The sequence below is a fragment of the Anopheles moucheti genome, chromosome 2 (genome assembly GCF_943734755.1).
Source record: "Anopheles moucheti chromosome 2, idAnoMoucSN_F20_07, whole genome shotgun sequence".
In the NCBI taxonomy this organism is placed as follows: domain Eukaryota; kingdom Metazoa; phylum Arthropoda; class Insecta; order Diptera; family Culicidae; genus Anopheles; species Anopheles moucheti.
The window spans coordinates 76092358-76111069 of NC_069140.1; the positions used below are offsets into that span (position 1 = coordinate 76092358).

The 18712-nt window shown below is 51.5% G+C and overlaps 1 protein-coding gene across 1 annotated transcript; it reads right to left on the minus strand.

Annotated features, from left to right (window-relative positions):
- Positions 1-1116: 1116 nt before the first annotated feature.
- On the minus strand, positions 1117-18307 carry LOC128309835 (probable E3 ubiquitin-protein ligase HERC2). The gene is made up of 11 exons (XM_053046316.1): positions 17740-18307; positions 17351-17577; positions 11787-17273; positions 11558-11709; positions 6693-11454; positions 6427-6618; positions 6028-6340; positions 2985-5952; positions 2717-2911; positions 2177-2645; positions 1117-2111 (listed from the first exon to the last, which is right to left on the minus strand). The coding sequence occupies exons 1-11, from the start codon at positions 18305-18307 to the stop codon at positions 1968-1970; spliced, it is 15477 nt and encodes a 5158-aa protein (XP_052902276.1). The 3' UTR covers positions 1117-1967.
- Positions 18308-18712: the final 405 nt, after the last annotated feature.

Consider the following 18712-nt stretch of genomic DNA (forward strand, 5'->3'; position numbering starts at 1 on the left):
GGCAGGTTAGGATCGGGAAGTACGAAAGAGAATTGTGTGTTAGAAAGTACACACACACACACACACACACACACATTTAGCAAAAGAAAAGGAGGAAAAGAAGAAGAAAAAAACATCAATCACAGTGCTGTGTGTTTGGGAATGGGAAGAATAAGGTATGGCGCGCTCTAACATGCAGGACGGGCGAGAGTGCATTTGCATGACTTATTCATGTGTTTCATTCGCTGTAGAAATAACGTACAAAATGCAAGGCGTGTAGAGCGAGTGCAGGCAATAATCCACTGGACCGTCCGATGCCGTGTTTCACTAGTCGTTTGGATGGATGGAGTTTCACACATATGTGCGTGTGTGTTTTTGTTACTCTTGCCACGTATTTGCTAGTGCTTTCGCTAGATCTCGATGGATCCTAAAGCAAATCCTATACTAGGGCAACAGAGGTGCTGAAACCTACGAAGAACGCAACCGAAAAGCAGTCCCTGCTGTAATACATCCTGGTGATCCGTATCATCCAGCGTGTAGACGACCAAACGTAAATAAATAAAATAAATTACTCTTAGCAGCTGCCTGTATACTGATGCAAAATACACGCTAGTGCATATGTTAGTCACATTTCTGTTCATAACAGCTAAACTCTATCTTTAAACCTGCAGGCTGCCTAATGGTTAGCACAAGTATTACGTGATCTACACCTACATTCTCTCACGATGCTAATCTTTACCCACCGTCACATTCACCACACGCAAAATGGCTGCTAGTGAACTACTACTACTACCTTATAAACGCCAATGACTCGCCGACGTTAGCAAACTCCAAACATGGTATGAGCGTTAAATTCCGTGCTTTCTTTAGTTAATATGATGTTCGTCAGCTGAGTCGGCTATCGACCACTTATTACTCGCATGTGCAAACTACTGAACATTGCGTGAAGCCGTTAGTCACAAACTTTTTGATAGATTGCATTGTTTTGTTGTTGCTTTTCCTACTCAAAACCTTCCCCAGTCTAACGAGGTGCAATTGTTCGACTGTACGCTAATACTACGGAAAAAAACATAGCGAACCAGTCCGGTTCCAGTGTGTTCGGATCACGCCTAATAGTGTACCGATACCGTACTTGCAACATCTAAGCGATAGCAAACACCTACATAATTGATATTCAGAAATCGTTTGCTAAAGTTGTTTGCTAAAAAAAAACAAAGCTATCTTGTTAGCTATCTGGAACATGTTCTAATTCCTAGTGACGAATGAGGAACACCTGGGGAGATCTGTTACACATAACGTATGTCTTGTATGCGGGTCTGCTGCTGTTAAACAATCCATTTATCCATCAGTTAATAAATTCTCTATTTCTTCAACAAATTTCGTTCTGTTCTCGGAAACCAAATCGCACACAGGTTTGCCTTTGTTCATTTCGATAACAAACATATATCCTCTCTGTTACACCAGCACTGCAAGTGCGTTACGTTACTTTACTGTATTTTCATGAAACTTTGTGTTATTTATGTTGGTATCTCAATTTGTAGATTATCTATGTTCAGATTTTTGAAACATATTGATAGCTTCTGGAATGTTTAGACTATAAATGTTCTGTTCTGTAAGAAAACAGGGGCAAGTAATAAGAAACAAATTAACATTGTAGAGGACATGAAATTTGGACGAAAAGAAATGCAATCTAGCATCGCTCTTGCAAGATTAGTGCCAAGAATTCCACTTACTCACACCCGCTACGGATTACCAAGTAAGCGATACATGATACAGTAACGACAAAATGGAGACCTAGGTTTTAGCTCCTTTGCTGATGAACAACGTGTGATGCACGTTCCGTTTCAGTCAATGTAATCAGTCGAGTAAGCTCCTAGGAGATGAGTGAGAGGCACGTGTGTGTTTGCCGACACGTTTCAGCGCGCACTTCATTGGTTTATCTTTTGTAAACTAGCTGATACGCTTCCTCCATCCAGGTAGGTGCCCATTTAAAACAGTACCGACTCAATGTCACTATTATCCTCGCTGCCAGTCGCCTCCGTTGGATCACCCATCGCGACTCGCGCATATTCGTCCGTATCGATACTTTTGCAGAAATAAATAGCGTACTTGAGCTTCTCTTGCAATACGGCCTACAAAAAGGAACGAAATGTTAGTAAAATGAGTTCATCTTCGACCAACGATTCCGGCAGCTTACCTTGCAGGAGTAACGAGGCATTTTCAGCAAGAAGAAGCAAGTGTAACTTTCGGGCAGGAAATGATCAGGCGGGTTGTACTTGTCGAGCACTTGCAGAACAAAGTCACGACCACGGAAATCGGCAATAGTTCGTGGCAGCCGTGTGCGACCCCAGACAAAGCGTAGAAACAGCGACCGTTCCTGGTTGGTGAACTCTTCCATCACCTCCCAGAACCATTGCACGAGAGAGGAGGTCGATTCGACACCCTTGTACGTGGCAACGGTCTTCAGCAGACAGAGTGGAATGTCCGGTGAACCGCAGACCATTGCTTGCAGCTCGGCGGCGGAAAACAGCGACAGCAACGGTACCGGAATCACCTTCGACATACCATCCCGGACGGCTTTTACTTGTTCGTCGAACTCGTGGATGCGATAGTTGAGTGCAAGCTTCACATATTCGTTGCGGTTTTCTGGCGTTATTTTAGTATATCTGAAAGCAGGTTTAAACGATTGCGAGCTGTAAATTATGTAAACAATATTCTAACTCTCTAAACTGCCTACTTGGTAGATAATGGAACTTCGTGGCCTTTGGCAGAGGGTGTAGAAAATGGTAGTTCAATCGATGCAAACACTTTCGGATCGCTTTCCACGTCACGGATGTACAGTAAACCGGTAATATAGTCTCGATCCACTTCCGTCAGGTCGGATGGACGTAACGCTTCACCACACAGCTGACGCCACACGGGTTCAGCCAAGCTACAAAGTTGAAAAATTGAATGAAACACATTACTATCGATATGCTTGCAAACAAATAACAAAGAGTTCTTACTTTAAACTCAACGGCGATCCAGTCCGTACGGCGATGCCCATCAATACGCCTAAAAATCTGAACATGTTCATATGCAACACTGTGGTGAGCGTTGGATCCAGCAAGAAGCAGTCTCTATTAGCGCCTGCATCGCCACGACCGTTGGGCGTTTGTATCAGCAATGGGACGCTACCGTTCTGCAGCTCATCGCACATCTCAGCGATCGATTCGCTAAATCCACCACCACAGTCATCGACACTTTCGCCAACAAATTTCACCTTCCAGACGCGATGTGGCATCGACAGTGCTTCCTGTGTGAGTAGCGGCAACTTCTGGACCATCTGTCCGAACACGCTCTTCATGCCGTCCACCCCGGCAAGACCGTTGCCGGACCGCATGCGTGATCGCTTCACCTGGATGCGGTTTAGCTCGATGACAGGGCCGTGCGGTTTGTCTCGCACCATCGTGGTTTGGATAACTTTCCGGAAGCCGGTCTCCTTGATTGAGTACACGAGCACATCCTTCAGGGAGGCCAACGAAAGAGATCCGGCAATCGGTAGCATTGCCAGACACGGACACAGGAGCTCCGAGAAATGGTGCAGTAGCACCAGACGTGCGTGAAGCACTTCCGGTGCGATGTCACGCACCAGATCGTATTCAAGCGGTGGTGATGGTGGCGGTCTAACCGCTTCGCTCAGCTGGTACGTGGAAAGGGCGAGCGTGTGTGCCGACCCACAGATAACCTTCACGATGTGTTTCCCTTGGAGCGACTGTACCAACCGTGGGCGCTGAATTGCCGTGACGGTTCCATCGCCCAACTGACCCTCGTCGTTGTCACCCCAGGTAAACACTTCACCTCCATCGCTGCAAGCAACGCAGTGTAGCGATCCCGTAGCGATAGAAATGATTTTCTTTCCCTGCAGGGCTGCAACTTTCTTCGGGCGCCGTACGTGATCCGTGTTGCCGTGGCCAAGCCGATGATAGTCGCCCTTGCCCCACGTGTACACGCTGCCGGAGCGCGTGAGGGCAACCGAGAACTGTGATCCACATTCAACCTTCGTCACGCCCAGCCCAGCCAGGCTTTCGATCTTCATCGGCACCTTGCAACCATCGGAACCACCGCGACCGAGCTTACCATAGTCTCCATCACCCCAGCTCCACACATTGTCATCGTCCGTGATGCAAAGTGTCTGCGCATCGCCCGAACCACAAGCTATATCGATTGCGCGATAGCCGAGTAACGCTTCCACCAATTTCGGCTGCAGCTGATCTTCGGAATCTCCATGCCCGAGACGACCGTACCGTCCTTTGCCCCACGTAAGCACATGCCCTTGTATGGTTATACACGCGGAATGCGCACTACCACACGCAATATCGACGACTCCGATCCCGGAAAGGGATTCGATCAGTTTCGGCCGATCATAGCTGTCCCGGTTTCCATGGCCGAGCTTTCCATCTTCGCCTTCGCCCCACGAGAATACTTCTCCATCGGACGAGAGCGCAAGGCAATGTTTGCCTCCCGAATTTACCGCCACTTTCTTGATCATCACATGCTGCAACGATTCGACGAGCGTTGGCGTGGTAACGGAATCCGTCCCACCGACACCTAACCGTCCGCCCGCACCATAACCCGTTGCATACAGCTTTCCGTCGGGTGTGACAGCGTACAGTGTCTGCTCACCGCCCGCTATTTGTATCGGGCGCAGCAAACTCAAAGCTTCACAGGGTGTCGGATTCTTTATACGACTTCCATCCAATCCTCCCAGCTGACCGCGATGGTTGTGGCCCCAACCGAAAATCGTACTAGCGCCACCCCACGAGAATGCCCAATCTTCTGGCCGCCGGTTGAACCACTGCAAAAGTTGAGAATCGTACTGCGGCGTAAAATAACCGTGATCTTCGTGTAGATACTTCGGTGCCTCATTTGCGGCCACATTCACCGGTAATGAATCGCTACTTCCTGCAGTGATTGTGGTCGTTCCGGTACTGCTGCTACTAGTTGTGGTACTGCTGCTGCTAATGGTGCTGCTCAAATCAAAAGCCAGCGGATGACTCTGGCTGAGCAAACTCGAATGGCTGGAAGTGTGTTGGATGAGCGAACTGTAACCTTCTGCAGCACTACCCTGGCCGGCTCCACTCGAACCGACCGATGTCTGGGCAGGAGTTGCTGGAGATGCAATTTCCGCAAGCTTTTTGCGCACCTCCATACAGAATGACGGGGGAAGGTGCGTACGCCGTGTGAGAGCTTGGGCGACACGTACCGCCGCACAGTAACGTCGGAACCAGGCCCAACGGTGTGGATCTGCCTGTGGCAGCAGGTGCGTGTCCATGTGCATATCGCATGCTAGCGCAACCAGTGTCTTGAAGTACTCCGAGTGCATCAGATGTATTCCGCTGCGAACTTGCGGTTCCTCGTATTCATACTGGCGCAAAATGATTGGAACAAGTGGTGTTAGTATGTCCGTTACTGCGGAATCCATCGGCCGCGGTGTACCATCCTTGGCATGCGTTACACCATGGCCACAAAGTAGCTGATGCATCTTCTTCAACGACCATATGCGTTGGGCAACGGTTAACGAACCCAGCTGGGCGCACTGAGACAGAGCCGACGTTAGGCGTATGAGAATACTGGCGTTCGATGTAGGAACTGGCAGCGAGTCAAGTAAAGCCATTACGAGTGCGATTGATGGTTGCGAAAGTACGGTCCGATCCGAACCTAGCTCCTGTAGGTAGGATTCGGGCATAATACCGTGCACGTAGAATCGCCATCCCCATCCATTGACGGAGTTGTCGCTAGTAAACTTCCAACGCATCTGATCGCCCGGTATGCGAATTTCCTGTGCCCATTGGGCGTACTCCCGTCCGGAACGTGTTGCCACCACGTTGCCCGCCCCATCGAAGATGATCAGTGGATCGTTCCGTCGTTCCGTGGAGCATTGACTGTCAAACTCAATGCGGAGCGATTCGGCGCCGGGAATTTTCACGTGTCCTGTTGGGGAAGAAGCACACCACACACATAATGATGTTTGTAATTGTAAAACAAAAAAAAAGCCATCATACTTACCCACTAAAATGATATCATCAATATAAGGATGGCTTGTTTCCTGTACCACCGGTTTCGGAAGCTTGCCCAGTGAGTGGCGCGATGTGCACAGATCCTCCAATTCCGTGATGCACGTTTCAATCAGCATATTCGCGATGGTGGAGTTTGACTTTGCGAGTGCAATTAGCGTGCTGGCGATGGTTTCCGACGTGCTGGTTGCACCGGTACGGCCAAAAACGCTTAGTTTTAACAATTCTATCAGATGCTTAGCTTCCGGCTCGCCGAGTAACGCAGTAAAATCGTCCAAATTGCTGGCATTTGCTTCGTTCATTAGCTGAAAGAATTTCGTAGTTTGTTTTAATCTATTTGTTATTCAAAGAGACACAAAACACTGTCTTCTTTTCTACAAATTTTACATACCTCATCGTGATGCGTCATTGTGGCCGCCATTACGGACATTGCGCTGGCGGACATCTTCGACTGACGCTGCGTTGCATTGCAGCTCGATATCGAGGCGGATAGTGACAATGATCCCGTCAAACTGCGATATGCACCGAGTGCATTATTCATGCCGGAAATGATCGGTATATCACCATCGAGGAATTCGTTCGTCTGTGTGAATGATACAAACATGCAAATATGAGTTTTTTGTTTAAGCTTAAACAGCATTATTCAATTTGTCTTACCGTAACTGCCGTTAGCCCGGCAATATCTGCCGGACCTTCTCCACCGCCGTGCGCAATGGTTTCGTTCTGCTGCGCCAATGTACTCTCGGCCACCGTCGCTTTGGCGCCCGTTTCATCACCCTCCGATATAGGTGAAACGGGTCGTACCATCACGTCACCACCGTGCCCATACGTGGGCACTTTATCGGCCGCACTCATTTGTGAGTGACAGGTCAGTGCTGCTATTATACATGCCCGGGCATGCAGGATGCCCATAGCGTTGATAATGTGCGATAATGCTGCTTGCCTTGCGCTGGCCGTCTCCAACGAGAGAACGATCTCCGACAGTGATGGTCGCTGCGGTTTGCTGTTATTCGGCACCGGCAGCGGAGATGAAGTGGTCGCTTCCGTATCCGATGCATAAATTCCCAAACTGTGGCTACCGAGCGGATCCTTCGCCACGGCAAACGCAACCGGTTCCTTCTTGTCCTTCTCGGTCTGGTTCTGTGGTAAACTCCAGGCTACAGAATGTGAACTACCGCACGCAACGCGATTGACGAAGATGCCATCCAATCCGAGCACGAGACTTGGCTTTTTGTTGACAATCGTGTTGCCCGAACCTTGCTGGCCATGATCGTTGTCACCCCAGGCGAACACCTGCCCACTGTCGGTTACGGCGAGACAGTGGAGAGCACCAACGGCCACATGGATTACCTTCTTGCCCCGCAACCCCTGAATCGGGGTCGGCTTTCGCACGTGCTGGTCTGTGCCGTGGCCCAGCCGGTAGTAATCGCCCTTACCCCACGTCCACACTTCGCCGGTTTTCGTAAGCGCAAGGCTGAACTGTGCGCCACACTCGATCTGCAGCACACCGACACCGTTCAGCCGGTCCACCTGGTGCGGGATGGAACAGCCTTCCGAGCCACCGCGTCCGAGCTTGCCGAAATCTCCATCGCCCCAGGAAAACACCAAACCTTCCTCCGTCAAACAGAGCGTTTGCGCGTCACGACTGCCACAAGCCACCTGCACAACGCGATGCTCCTGCAGCGCGGTCACTAGCTTCGGTTTCAATTGCGTACAATTATCTCCATGTCCTAGACGCCCATATTCGCCGAGACCCCACGTGTACAGCTCGCCGGAACTGGTGATGGCCGCACTGTGGCTAGATCCGCACGCAATATCTCGGATGCGCTTCGTGCGCAGCGTTTCGATCAGCTTTGGTTTTTCCAACGTTAAGCGATTACCGTGCCCTAGCTTGCCGTCCTCACCTTCGCCCCAGGAAAACACTTTCCCATCCAGCGTGAGTGCCATCGCGTGTTTACCACCCGAATGGACGGCTACCTTTTTCACCACGTACTGGCTCAGTATCGGTACCTGCTTCGGTGTCGGAACGTTATTGTTGTGGCCCAAGCCGAGCCTACCGTTCGTGCCTTCGCCGCACGCGTAAAGCTTCCCGTCCTGCGACACAATGAACAGCGATTTCGATCCGCCAGCGATATGTATCGGTTTCAGCTGACTCAACACTGACGAATACGTCGGAAGTTTCACCTTCGACCCTTTCAAACCACCCAGCTGCTCCTTATCGTTTAAACCCCAGACAAGCACCTTCGAGGAAACTTCATCGTTCAGCGAGGCCGGTTCGTCCGCGTAGTTCGACGACGTGGAATAGCTCGGTTCGGCAATGGTTTCGTTTTCGGACGCGAGAAAACCTGCATTTTGCAGCATCATGTCGACGTCCGTTTGTTTGCGTTTGCCGACTATTGATAAGCCGTGCACCCGGCACTGGATCCCGTTGTTGCGGCACTGCTTGATGCGGATTTCAATCAAACGGTAGTACTGCTTGCAATCCGTAAGCAACGGCATCGTGACGGTCGTTGAATTGATCGATACCCAGCGAAGGTCGGTCATCGAGAAGCTATCGTCGCCCACGCGCACCACCACCAGCGATGGCATGTGGGAGAAATCGTCCGGATCGACGATGATCGAGAGCGACTGCACCAGCACCTGATCGTGCATCTCGAGCCGGATCCAATGTTTACCCTGCACCGCCGTGCTAGCGCTCTGCCAATAGTTGTTGGTGCTCCGATCCAGCAGATACTTTGCCGACGCTTCGTTCGACGAGACGGACAGCGCACGGATGCACCGGGACCAATCATCGATGATGTCGAACACTCCACCGGTGCTACCGTTTGGTGCGGCGGTGCCGGGCCCAGTACCATAGTTTGTGGGATTCGAAATCAATTCCAACTCGCTAACGCTACCTTTCCACAGTGTTTGTTGGGGAAACTCGACTATAGCCTCGGTTCCCGTTAAGGAACTCACCACGCCGGTAGTGCCGCGAGGTGCCGATAGCGATGGGAACCGGTGTCGAGCCATGTGTGCCCGCAACAGACGTACTTGCGAGCCGACCATTATACCGCCGCACCCGGATGGATCCGTCAGCGTTGAGGGTGGTTCGAGCATTTCCAAATGCACAAAGCACATCCAGTAGGGTCGATCATGCATCTGCCAGTCAACGCGCACATTCAGATCATGCAAACCTTCCGGTTCCACCTTTTCCACCGTCCCGATATCTCCCTTGCGTATTTCTTCAAACTCTTGGCAGCAGCGCACCAGCATTCCCGGACAGATGATACCCCGCACGTACATTGCGTACTGGTCGGTGGATTTGAAATCCTCCCGGCTCTTGTACATCGCACCGGAACCACTGTTTTGCGGGTGTTGATGTTGCTGGTAATCCTGCTGCGATGAACCCCCATCCATTGTGTCCGAACTAACGCTTTCCGTATCGCTATGACCACGCAAGTCGTGATCGTGCTGCTCTCCATCGCCTGCTGCTTTTCCGCCACTGCTCAGCCCCAAATTTGCGGTCAGTTCCGGATGTTCGAGTATCCATTGGATAATCTGCTCGGCCGTCGGATTGCCATTTTCATTCTGCTGCATGAGACTTTTGTACGCCAGCTCGACCGATTTACGGGTGAAGCCCATTTCCATGATTTGCGCTACTAGCGGGCTGGGAGCAATGAAAACGTTCGATGAACGGGCACGTCCACTACGGCTGGCGGTTACATTATTGACATTACTAAGCGATCCCATCCCGGATGCCGGTGGGGGTTCAACCGGAAGTGATGCTGCTTCATTGTTGTACACGGGCACGCCATGTATCATAGTCGGTTGACCCAGTGCTAATGGGCGTTTGTTACATCCACCGGTGCCGGTCTGTCCCGTGGTAGCGTCTCCAGAAGAATAATGTATATGACTGGCCAGCATTTGCGAAATGTTAAGTGCTGCTAGTTCCATCTCCTGATACGTGTAACACGCTTTCAGCGGGCTTGGCTGTGTAGCACGCAGCAGAATGGTCTGTATCAGTAGCTCCGCAGTGTAGAACGCCTGCGACTCGTCAGACGTGTTTGATTCGGAACGAGTTTTGCCTTCTTCCGGTTCCGGACTATCCTCGTCACGGTCAGAAGATACACTGTCTCGCGAACTGCTCTTCGTTAGGCCTGGTGACCGCTGGCGAAGAATACGCCGCAGTAGGCTCTGATTGCGAAACAGCACCTTCGTTGCTTTCAATGTGGCAAAGTTGATCTGTTGGCTTTGTAGCAACGCTGCACTAGCACATCCATCGCCACCAGCACTCCCGCCGTTCAGTGGAATCAGCTGCCCAATGCCGTAAAACATAACGGACCACGAGTTAAGCAACATTTCGCTGATGGTCACCTTGGAAAGGCTGAATGCACCGACGTCCGCACATTCGGCCACCTTAAAGATTGGAATTTTCTTCGTCTCTGCCGCTCCGTGCACGTTCATGACCACTTTGCCTTTCTTGGTCATGCGCGATATCGTACCCCGGACACCATCCAGCGTAATATTCAGCCCAATCCTGGGTCGTGAATCGCACCCCCCGATCGTACCGAGCGTACCCATGATGGCGCGCTTTTCACTTTCCGTAATTGTGTCCAGCTCGTTCACGAGGAAAATATCAGCCGTTAGGCAGAGCTTCTGTTGCATGAATGAGTTGATGCTTTCGTTCCATAGCGGTAGTGTGTGAAGACGTCGAATCAGTACCACCATTTCCTCTGCCACGGTACCACTGTGGGAAGCGCTATACAGGACGCGTGATTTTGCGTCTACCGCGCTCGACAACAGGGACGAATCGTTCGGGCAAGTGAGCGAAATCCGACCGAGCACATCGAACAGCTGCGCTATTATGCTGTCAACACGGGAACGGTCGTCCTGTGTCCAGTTTACCAGCGTGGACTGCAGCAAACGCAAACAATGTAGCTTCTTGTAAACATCTTTTTTGCTCGCGATCGGTGCATTCAATATTTTAAAGGCCAGCTCGATCCACAGCGGCGTGGTCAGCTGACGGGCGAGTGCAGGAGTGAACGAAATCGCGCGCAAGAACCCAAGCACGGTCCACTGCTCTAAGCCGAAGTTGTAACAGTTGTTTGCGGTGGTGATGCCGGAACGGTACTCGTACGGTTGCAGCATTGTGCGGAACAGCGAAGCTACGCCACGGAGCGCATTTTGTTCCATCTTTTCCGCGTGCAGCCCCACCGAGGCGAACAGCATCTGTAGCGTTTTGATGCACACATTGCGAAGCAACTTTGTTGGATGCGATTCGTGGTTCAGTGTGTGATCGATGAAATCTTCCCGCTCGCTATCTTTGTCGGGGGATAGAGCTTTAAGGGCGCTATCGGCCAGCCGGAGATCATATTTTCCTTCCTTTCCCATCCGGTACGAATTCGTCGAACCATTGTCCCACTCTACGCGAACCCAGCTAAAAAACAAGATCAGTAAGGTTTAGATTGGTATGCTTTATAGAATTCACCTTAAATTATTAAATAATTGGGTCGAATAAATGAATAACACACAACACTTACCCATCCTCGCCGATTTCGCTAATTATACGTCCCTCGCCACCAGGTCCATCTTGTTCACCCCACTTCCAATCAGCGCCACGAGCAATCCTTGTACCAATTTTCATGAATTTCGTAAGTTCCGGCCCAGAAAGTCCTTCTTTAGAAGATTTCAACTAAAAAAATACGAACAGCCATCATATGGGCTCATTAAATCCTCCTTCCCAATCCATGTAATAGACAAATAACTTACGTTTGTGACCACATCCTCATAAATAACCGATGTATCGGAGGTGTTTTTGTTGCTCGGCATATCGGCACCGGTTTGACGCAGCAGCCCCATGATGCTACCAAGAATGCCAGAATTTACCAGCAAACTAAGCTCGTTCGCTTCATACGTGCGGGAAAGAATGCCAAAAATGCTCAGTAAAAACCGAGCCCGGGGCAATTTCTTCAGGAACACGTACGTCCCCAGGTTCGAATTGTCTTTCTCGCCGTGCGTCCGATGGCGGCCGTTGATTTTGTCCTGATTCACGTACTTCTGCAGTTCCGTAACGCCCCATTCGATGATTTTGGCATGGGCGATCAGTATGTCCGCCTTCTGGTAGGCGGTAATCATGTTCAAATTATCGAGCACATGTTCCGATTCGCGCTGTTGCTGCTGCTGCTGCTGATGCTGTTCTGAATTGCCTTCCCCATTAGCAGCGGTGTGAAGCCGCACGGAACCATGACCGAGATGTAGGCCAAGAAAACCGTTAAACAGATTGTACTGCACAGCATCGAACAGCCCGGTGATGCAAAGCAACTCGTAAAACATCTCCAAACCCTGCTTACGCAGCTGATAGCGCTGTATCTGGCAGTACATTGCGCGGCGCAACGTTTCCACATCGCACTGATCGTGCAGGATGAAATCCACTACCTGTTGGCTAATGCCGGTTTTAAATTCCGCCGGGTACGACTCGAGCAGACACTTGTCGCTCAAGTTGGCGATCACGTTGTTGATGAAATCGTCCCCATCTTGGGAGTACGCTTTGGTCGCTTTGCCGGCCGTGCCATGAAACTCGATCATTTCGTTCGTGGGTGTTTTAATCTGATCATCGTTGGTGAAAGTTATTTTCTTCTCATTTCCTTCGACCGCATTTTCGCCACCCTCGATCGTGCCGGTTACGTCCACCACTACGCCGCCACCGATGCTGTTGATCGTGCCGTCACCCGTCACCTGCGTGCTGTCGGTGTCGAGAAGGTTTTCATTGGACGAGGCTAGCTTTGTCAGTGTCGTGCTGTTGTTGCTAAGCAATATCACCGGCGAAGCCGACCGATCGACGGACGACCGGCGATGCACGTTCCCTGTCGCGGTTAGGCTTTCCAGACTGGCCACCTTGATGATGCTTTCGTTGACTAGATTTTCCGTGGAGAGTGTCACACCCGCCATGAGCGCAACGCCCTGGTGGAGATGTTGCTGCTGCGGGTGTTGCTTGGTAATACCGCACCCGCTCAGATTCTCGTGCGACTGTATCTTGCCGCTGCTGAACTGACTTTGGATGGTAGCATTAACAATGTCTTCCGGTTTGGCGCACGCCAGTTTTAGCTGCCGCTTAGCTGCGCCCATCTCTGCGATGATGCGACGCACGAGCGCCTTAAACCGGGACGGCCGGTGCAGTATGTGCAAACGCTCCAGCCCGTGCTGTTCCAGGCTGATGGCGGGCCGGATTTCGTACAGCAAAAAGCGACATTTGTCAATCATCGGGGCGCACACCTCCTTGTAGCTGCGGTTTAGCTGCTGCCGCATCTTAACGATCGCCCATTTGGTTTGATGCACGGTCCGTATGATGTTCACAATCGGCTGCGGTGGTTTTGAACCCGTGCCGCTCAGCTCCCGATCAATCACCGCAAGCGCCAACGGTCCCAGAGCCTGGTGGCGTATTAATACAGCCATCAGCAGGCGCTCGAGCTCGACAACCGGATGTTCGGGTGGAAATTCCTGATGCCAGATGAGATGATGTTCCTTACAGAATCGTTCGCACAGACCGATCCAGGATGCGACTAAGGGATCAGTGATCTTTCCCTCGCCTAAATTCGCCAACAGCGTATCGACACGCTGCGTTATCAACACCATTGGCCAACTACCCATCACCGGGACACCATCAACGGCGCCGATCGGTATCTGCGAGGAAGCGTCCGTCGGTGTACTGCCGGCTGTTGATCCACTGCTGCGTGCTTCCCCTTTTTCCTCATCGAATGGATTGGACGGTTGCAGCACCTGCAGACCACCGCTTAGGACGTGCGAATTGAGAAGATTGCGACACTGTAGCTCGGCCGGTTGCAGTGGAGACCCGACCTGCAGAATACTTGCACGCTGTCCCAGCAAATACGCGAGCAAACACTCGGAGTGGAAGTGCGTTAACGTCACGAGGGGACGTGGGTTCGCGGCACTATCATACATTTCGCTCACTGCGTACCGACCCACGCGCAGGTATGACGTGATAAACTCGAACGCTGTGCGATGCTGAGGATTTCCAATCTCCAGCGATATGTCCTTCCCTACGTGCAGCTGGAGCAGCTCCTGCGTGAGTGGATTTTCGGGCATGTAGTCTTTCACGTCGTACACATTTCCGTTGATTATGACCCAACTACCGCCATCCCGGATGTGATTGTCGATGTCGCTGCGCCGGATCAGTACCGATTCTTCCTGCACCGGCATTGCTTTTGATGCACCGCGGCTTATTATTCCCGGCCATCCCATATCATCCGTGTCCTGTAGCTCACCCTCTTGTGTTAGACGATTAAAGCCATCGAGAGCATTCAGAAGCGGTATCAGATGTTCGTTCCAGTCGAAGTTTGCCAATAACAGTGGCTTATCCTGCTGGATTACCACCAGCCCGATTAGCAGTTCGTACAGCAGCGCGTCAGAAATGTCATTGCGCAGAATGTCCGCCACACCGTCCTTACCCTGGAGGATCGTTTCGTACGCTTTGGCGAGCGTGTTTACACACGGCCCAACCAATTGTTCGATGTAGGTGTACAGCAGGGTTTCGGCACCGCTCAGATCGTCTGCTTTCGACGCGTACAGATGCGAAAGTAACAAGCGCTGGAATTTGTGCAGCAGATCTAGACTCGGCGATGTGGGCTCGGATGAACAGAACCCATCATCGACTTTTAGGTACGGGCCGAGCATTAGCTGGCCAAGGCGGGCCTGCGTTAGGCTGGAATTGTTACGCAAAAGTTGCTTCAGTAGATGCAGCAGTGAAAGATGAGTTCCAGTGCTCGCTCCATGTGATTCTTGCGCTTGAAACGGGTTCTGATGCTGGTGATGGTTAATCGCTTGATTGAGCGCCGTCTGTAAGCCTCCTTCCGCCATAAGCGACCCAACGAGCAGGTCCGTCATGAACCGATGTCCAGCACTGGTGGCCGCTGAACCCATTGTTCCACCACCATCATGGCCGGCCGGTAGTAGCGAAGTAAGCGTTTGGGCACGTTCCGATGCCGTCGGCAGAATAATGCTCCACCCAACTTGTAGCGTCCATTGGGCGGCTTCCTGCATCGTTTTCAACACAACCGGGCCACCGGCCAAGCTGAGAATGCGTGTTTTAAGACTTGCCAACAAGCGCGATCCTTCCACCAAGCCAACTTGGCGCGGATGAACATTGTTCACGATCATTGCGTGCAGCTGCAGACGGAGCAGATTGAGCGTGCCAACAGCGATACACTCCGCCTCCTGGCTGGGAGGATGCCGGGAGCTATCCGCGGACGTAACGCTCACCATACACAGCAGCTGATCGAGCAACCGGAACGTGTGCTCGCTCAGGTCCACTACGAACGGAATTTTCGACGGGATGCCGTGTGACGATGAATGACACCAGAAGAAGCTCTGCGCTACGCCCGCCGACATACCAGCGACCCGTAACGTGGGAGGAGTCGTGAGAATAGGCGTAGTTATAATGGGGTCGCGCGTAACACACTCTGGACATATTTGCTGGAAATCGTTCCGACCCCATCCGTACAGCTCGCCGGATGCGGTGAGTGCCAAACAGTGTGCTAATCCTACCGCCAGTTCGACTATTTTCTTGCCCTCCAACACTTGTACCATCTTCGGGACGGGGGAATGTTCGGAATTACCATGGCCCAGTCTTCCGCCGTGGCCCTTTCCCCAGGTATATACCGTCCCTTCGCGTGTCAGTGCTACGCTGAACTGAGAACCACTAAACACCTTCGCTACACTTGTCTGCGGCAGTTCAATCACCACCGGAACGGAAGAACCAACGCACGATTCGTTGCCAAGCTTGCCAAAATCACCATCTCCCCAGGCAAACGCGAGACCCGCGTCGGTCACACACAGCGAATGCGCATCACCACATCCAAGGGCTACGTGTACGACACGGTGCGATTTGAGGGCGGTTACGAGTGTGGGCAAATATTTGTCTTCCGAATTTCCGTGCCCTAGCCGACCGTACGTGCCACGGCCCCACGTGTATAGTTCACCGCTTGCCGTGATGGCCGCACTGTACGATGAGCCACAAAAAACGCCCGTCACTTGCCGTTCGGCCAGAGCTGCAATTCGCGTGGGCAATTCTTTCGCGATCGTATCACCGTGTCCTAAGCGGCCTCCATCACCGTTACCCCAGGAGAAAACATCGCCATTGGTGGCGAGCGCTAGCACGTGATGTCCTTCACAATGGGCTGCCAGCTGAACGATGGTGGTTTCTAACCCTTTCACCCGCTCGGGATAATTGTCTTCGGTCATCGAAATACTGTGCGACAGGTAAAGCACGGACCCACTTTCGGTTAGTATGTACACACAGTTTTCCGCGCAAACGATCTGACGCACCTGATCGTACAGCAGATCGATCGTAGCCGTTGAGTATCGGGGCATCGCACCGTCTATACTTCCCGGGGCCGTTACCGATGTGACCATGGCGTCAAAATTTGCACACCCCGTACGTATCGCTTCAGTTGCAGTAAATCCGTACAGTTCCGGCGCACAAGCACTCCATCCGAGGGTAAATATTTTGGGTGAATTTGCGTACTTGCTTGCACCCTTGGTCGAGCAGTTGCCGGCCGGTAGGTGCGGTTTTGCCAGCCGATCTAGATGGCTGATAATGATGACGGCGGCCAACTTGAGATCTACGCAGGTAGTTTCGTTTTCGGGCAGCGTAAGAAATCTAAGGAACGATTCAGTTGGTCCGAAATGAAATGAATCCGACGTGTTGAAGGATCCGAAACTTTCGATCTGTTCGTAGCGGTGCAGCAGCGGTACAAGTGGTGCTCCGGAATTCTGCGGTGGACTTCGATTGTCGTCGGACTGTTGGTCTTTCTCGTGGAGTGTTAAGAGAAGCGAAACTCCTTCTAACGAACCACCCAACGTGCCCTTCTGGGCACCGAGTTCAAGCAGTAAGTTTAATGCAATGTGTCGGTCCGCCTTTGGAACCAGACAGCGGCCACCCATTACGTCACCCAGAACGACTTGGCGCAGGAACTTGATTGATTTTTCTACCACCTCGATCCACAGGGTGGACATTTGTGATGTATCGAACAACGATGCTTCGGGGAGCGATTGTAATGCTTCCAGTGCTTCCGAAAGCAGCTCGCTGCACAGTTCAACATCTTCCCCGGAGCGCCAAGCACGACGCAAGAAAGCAAACGAAAAATTTAACGCCGCCCGTGTACCAACGCGAGCCAAACCGAACGTTGCCTTGTCGGAATCCTTTACCGTACCGGCGGTACGATCAAGGCTGGAGTTTTTCTGCGAAGGAAAGCGTGAATTAGCTAAGGTTGCCATTACCAGTTAAGGTAAAGAAAAGGGAGGGTTGTGGAACTTACGCTTAGTTTCGCCGCATCACACTCGCTAGTGGCCAGTTCGGTGGCATGCTGTTTCTCTTCCGTTTCTCGGTGCATTCCCATTTCCTGCAGTGCAATAAAGTACCGTCGGTACACAAACAGCAGCTGGCGGATGCGGTTAGCGGACAGGCAGTTGCCAGCCGCCTGCAAACATATATCTCTTTGTTCACCAATCAGCTTCTTTATGCAAGTTTTCTTATCCTCCGTACCTAAAAAAAGTAACAAAGGCATACAAAGCATGAAACGAGAGAATTGTCCATGATGGAAGGGTGTGCGCAGTGCCGCAAAATTGCATGTGCGGTGATATGACAATGACCTTTCTGCATAGACAAACACACAATCACACATACAGCACATATTACCACACTCACCCGGAACAGGACTCCACAGCCAAGAGTCTAGCAAGACGGAACTTGCCGAATTATCACCGGCCGTTGGTTGGTCGGCCGGAGATTGTGTGTGATTTTGCGCCTGAGCTTTCCGACCCACCCCATTGCTACCGTTGCTACCGGTCGCAGCAGGACATGACGACGAGTCAACGCCTTCTTGGACTCCAAGCTCTTCACATATTAGGCAGACGCATTTGGAAACCGCTGAACATACACCTTTGCAGCAATCGCAGGATATGGCTGCGTTCCCGCAGTAATAACGTCCGTCCGGTCGCAAATACACCACCTCGCCCATTCCATTGACGGCGGTTTGTATTCGCTCCGTGATCACTTCCTCATCTTGGATCAGGTGGTTCCATAGGTTTGCTAAATCGTCCGCATTTCGCAGCGCCCTGCCAACGTCTGCTTTAATCCATTTGAAGCTTAAATAAGGTAAGGGCCGGAAGTAAAGTTCACCATTCCCAATGCTGGACGGAGGGACCGTCGTCGACGTTGGCGCCGCCATCGTCGTTGCCGCATTCACTGCAGCCGAGGCGCTGGTGGAGTTCATCTTTTCCCATAGAAAATTCTTGCCTTCTTGCACACTCCAACCGTTGTACGTGAAAGGAAGCGATGCAGAAAACTATGTTGCAACTACGTTGCGCACTGCTTCACAGCTATTCCATGCATGCACCTTACATACACGCGCACACACACACACACTGGCGGAGGCTGGTAATTATGTACGCCCGTGGAAAAAGAAAACTCGATTTGCCAATGGATCAATTAAACGCAATTGATGATGCGATGGAACGGGGAACTGAAACCATTCCTGGTTGCTAAGATTTCCATCGTATTACATCTCCAGCACAATGCACTTCGAAGGAAGGCGTCGAACAAAACGGTGGTGTTGCTTTTATTAGCTATTGCGGGCAAAAACAATCAATTTTCCACACCCGCCAGCCAGACGAGCTGA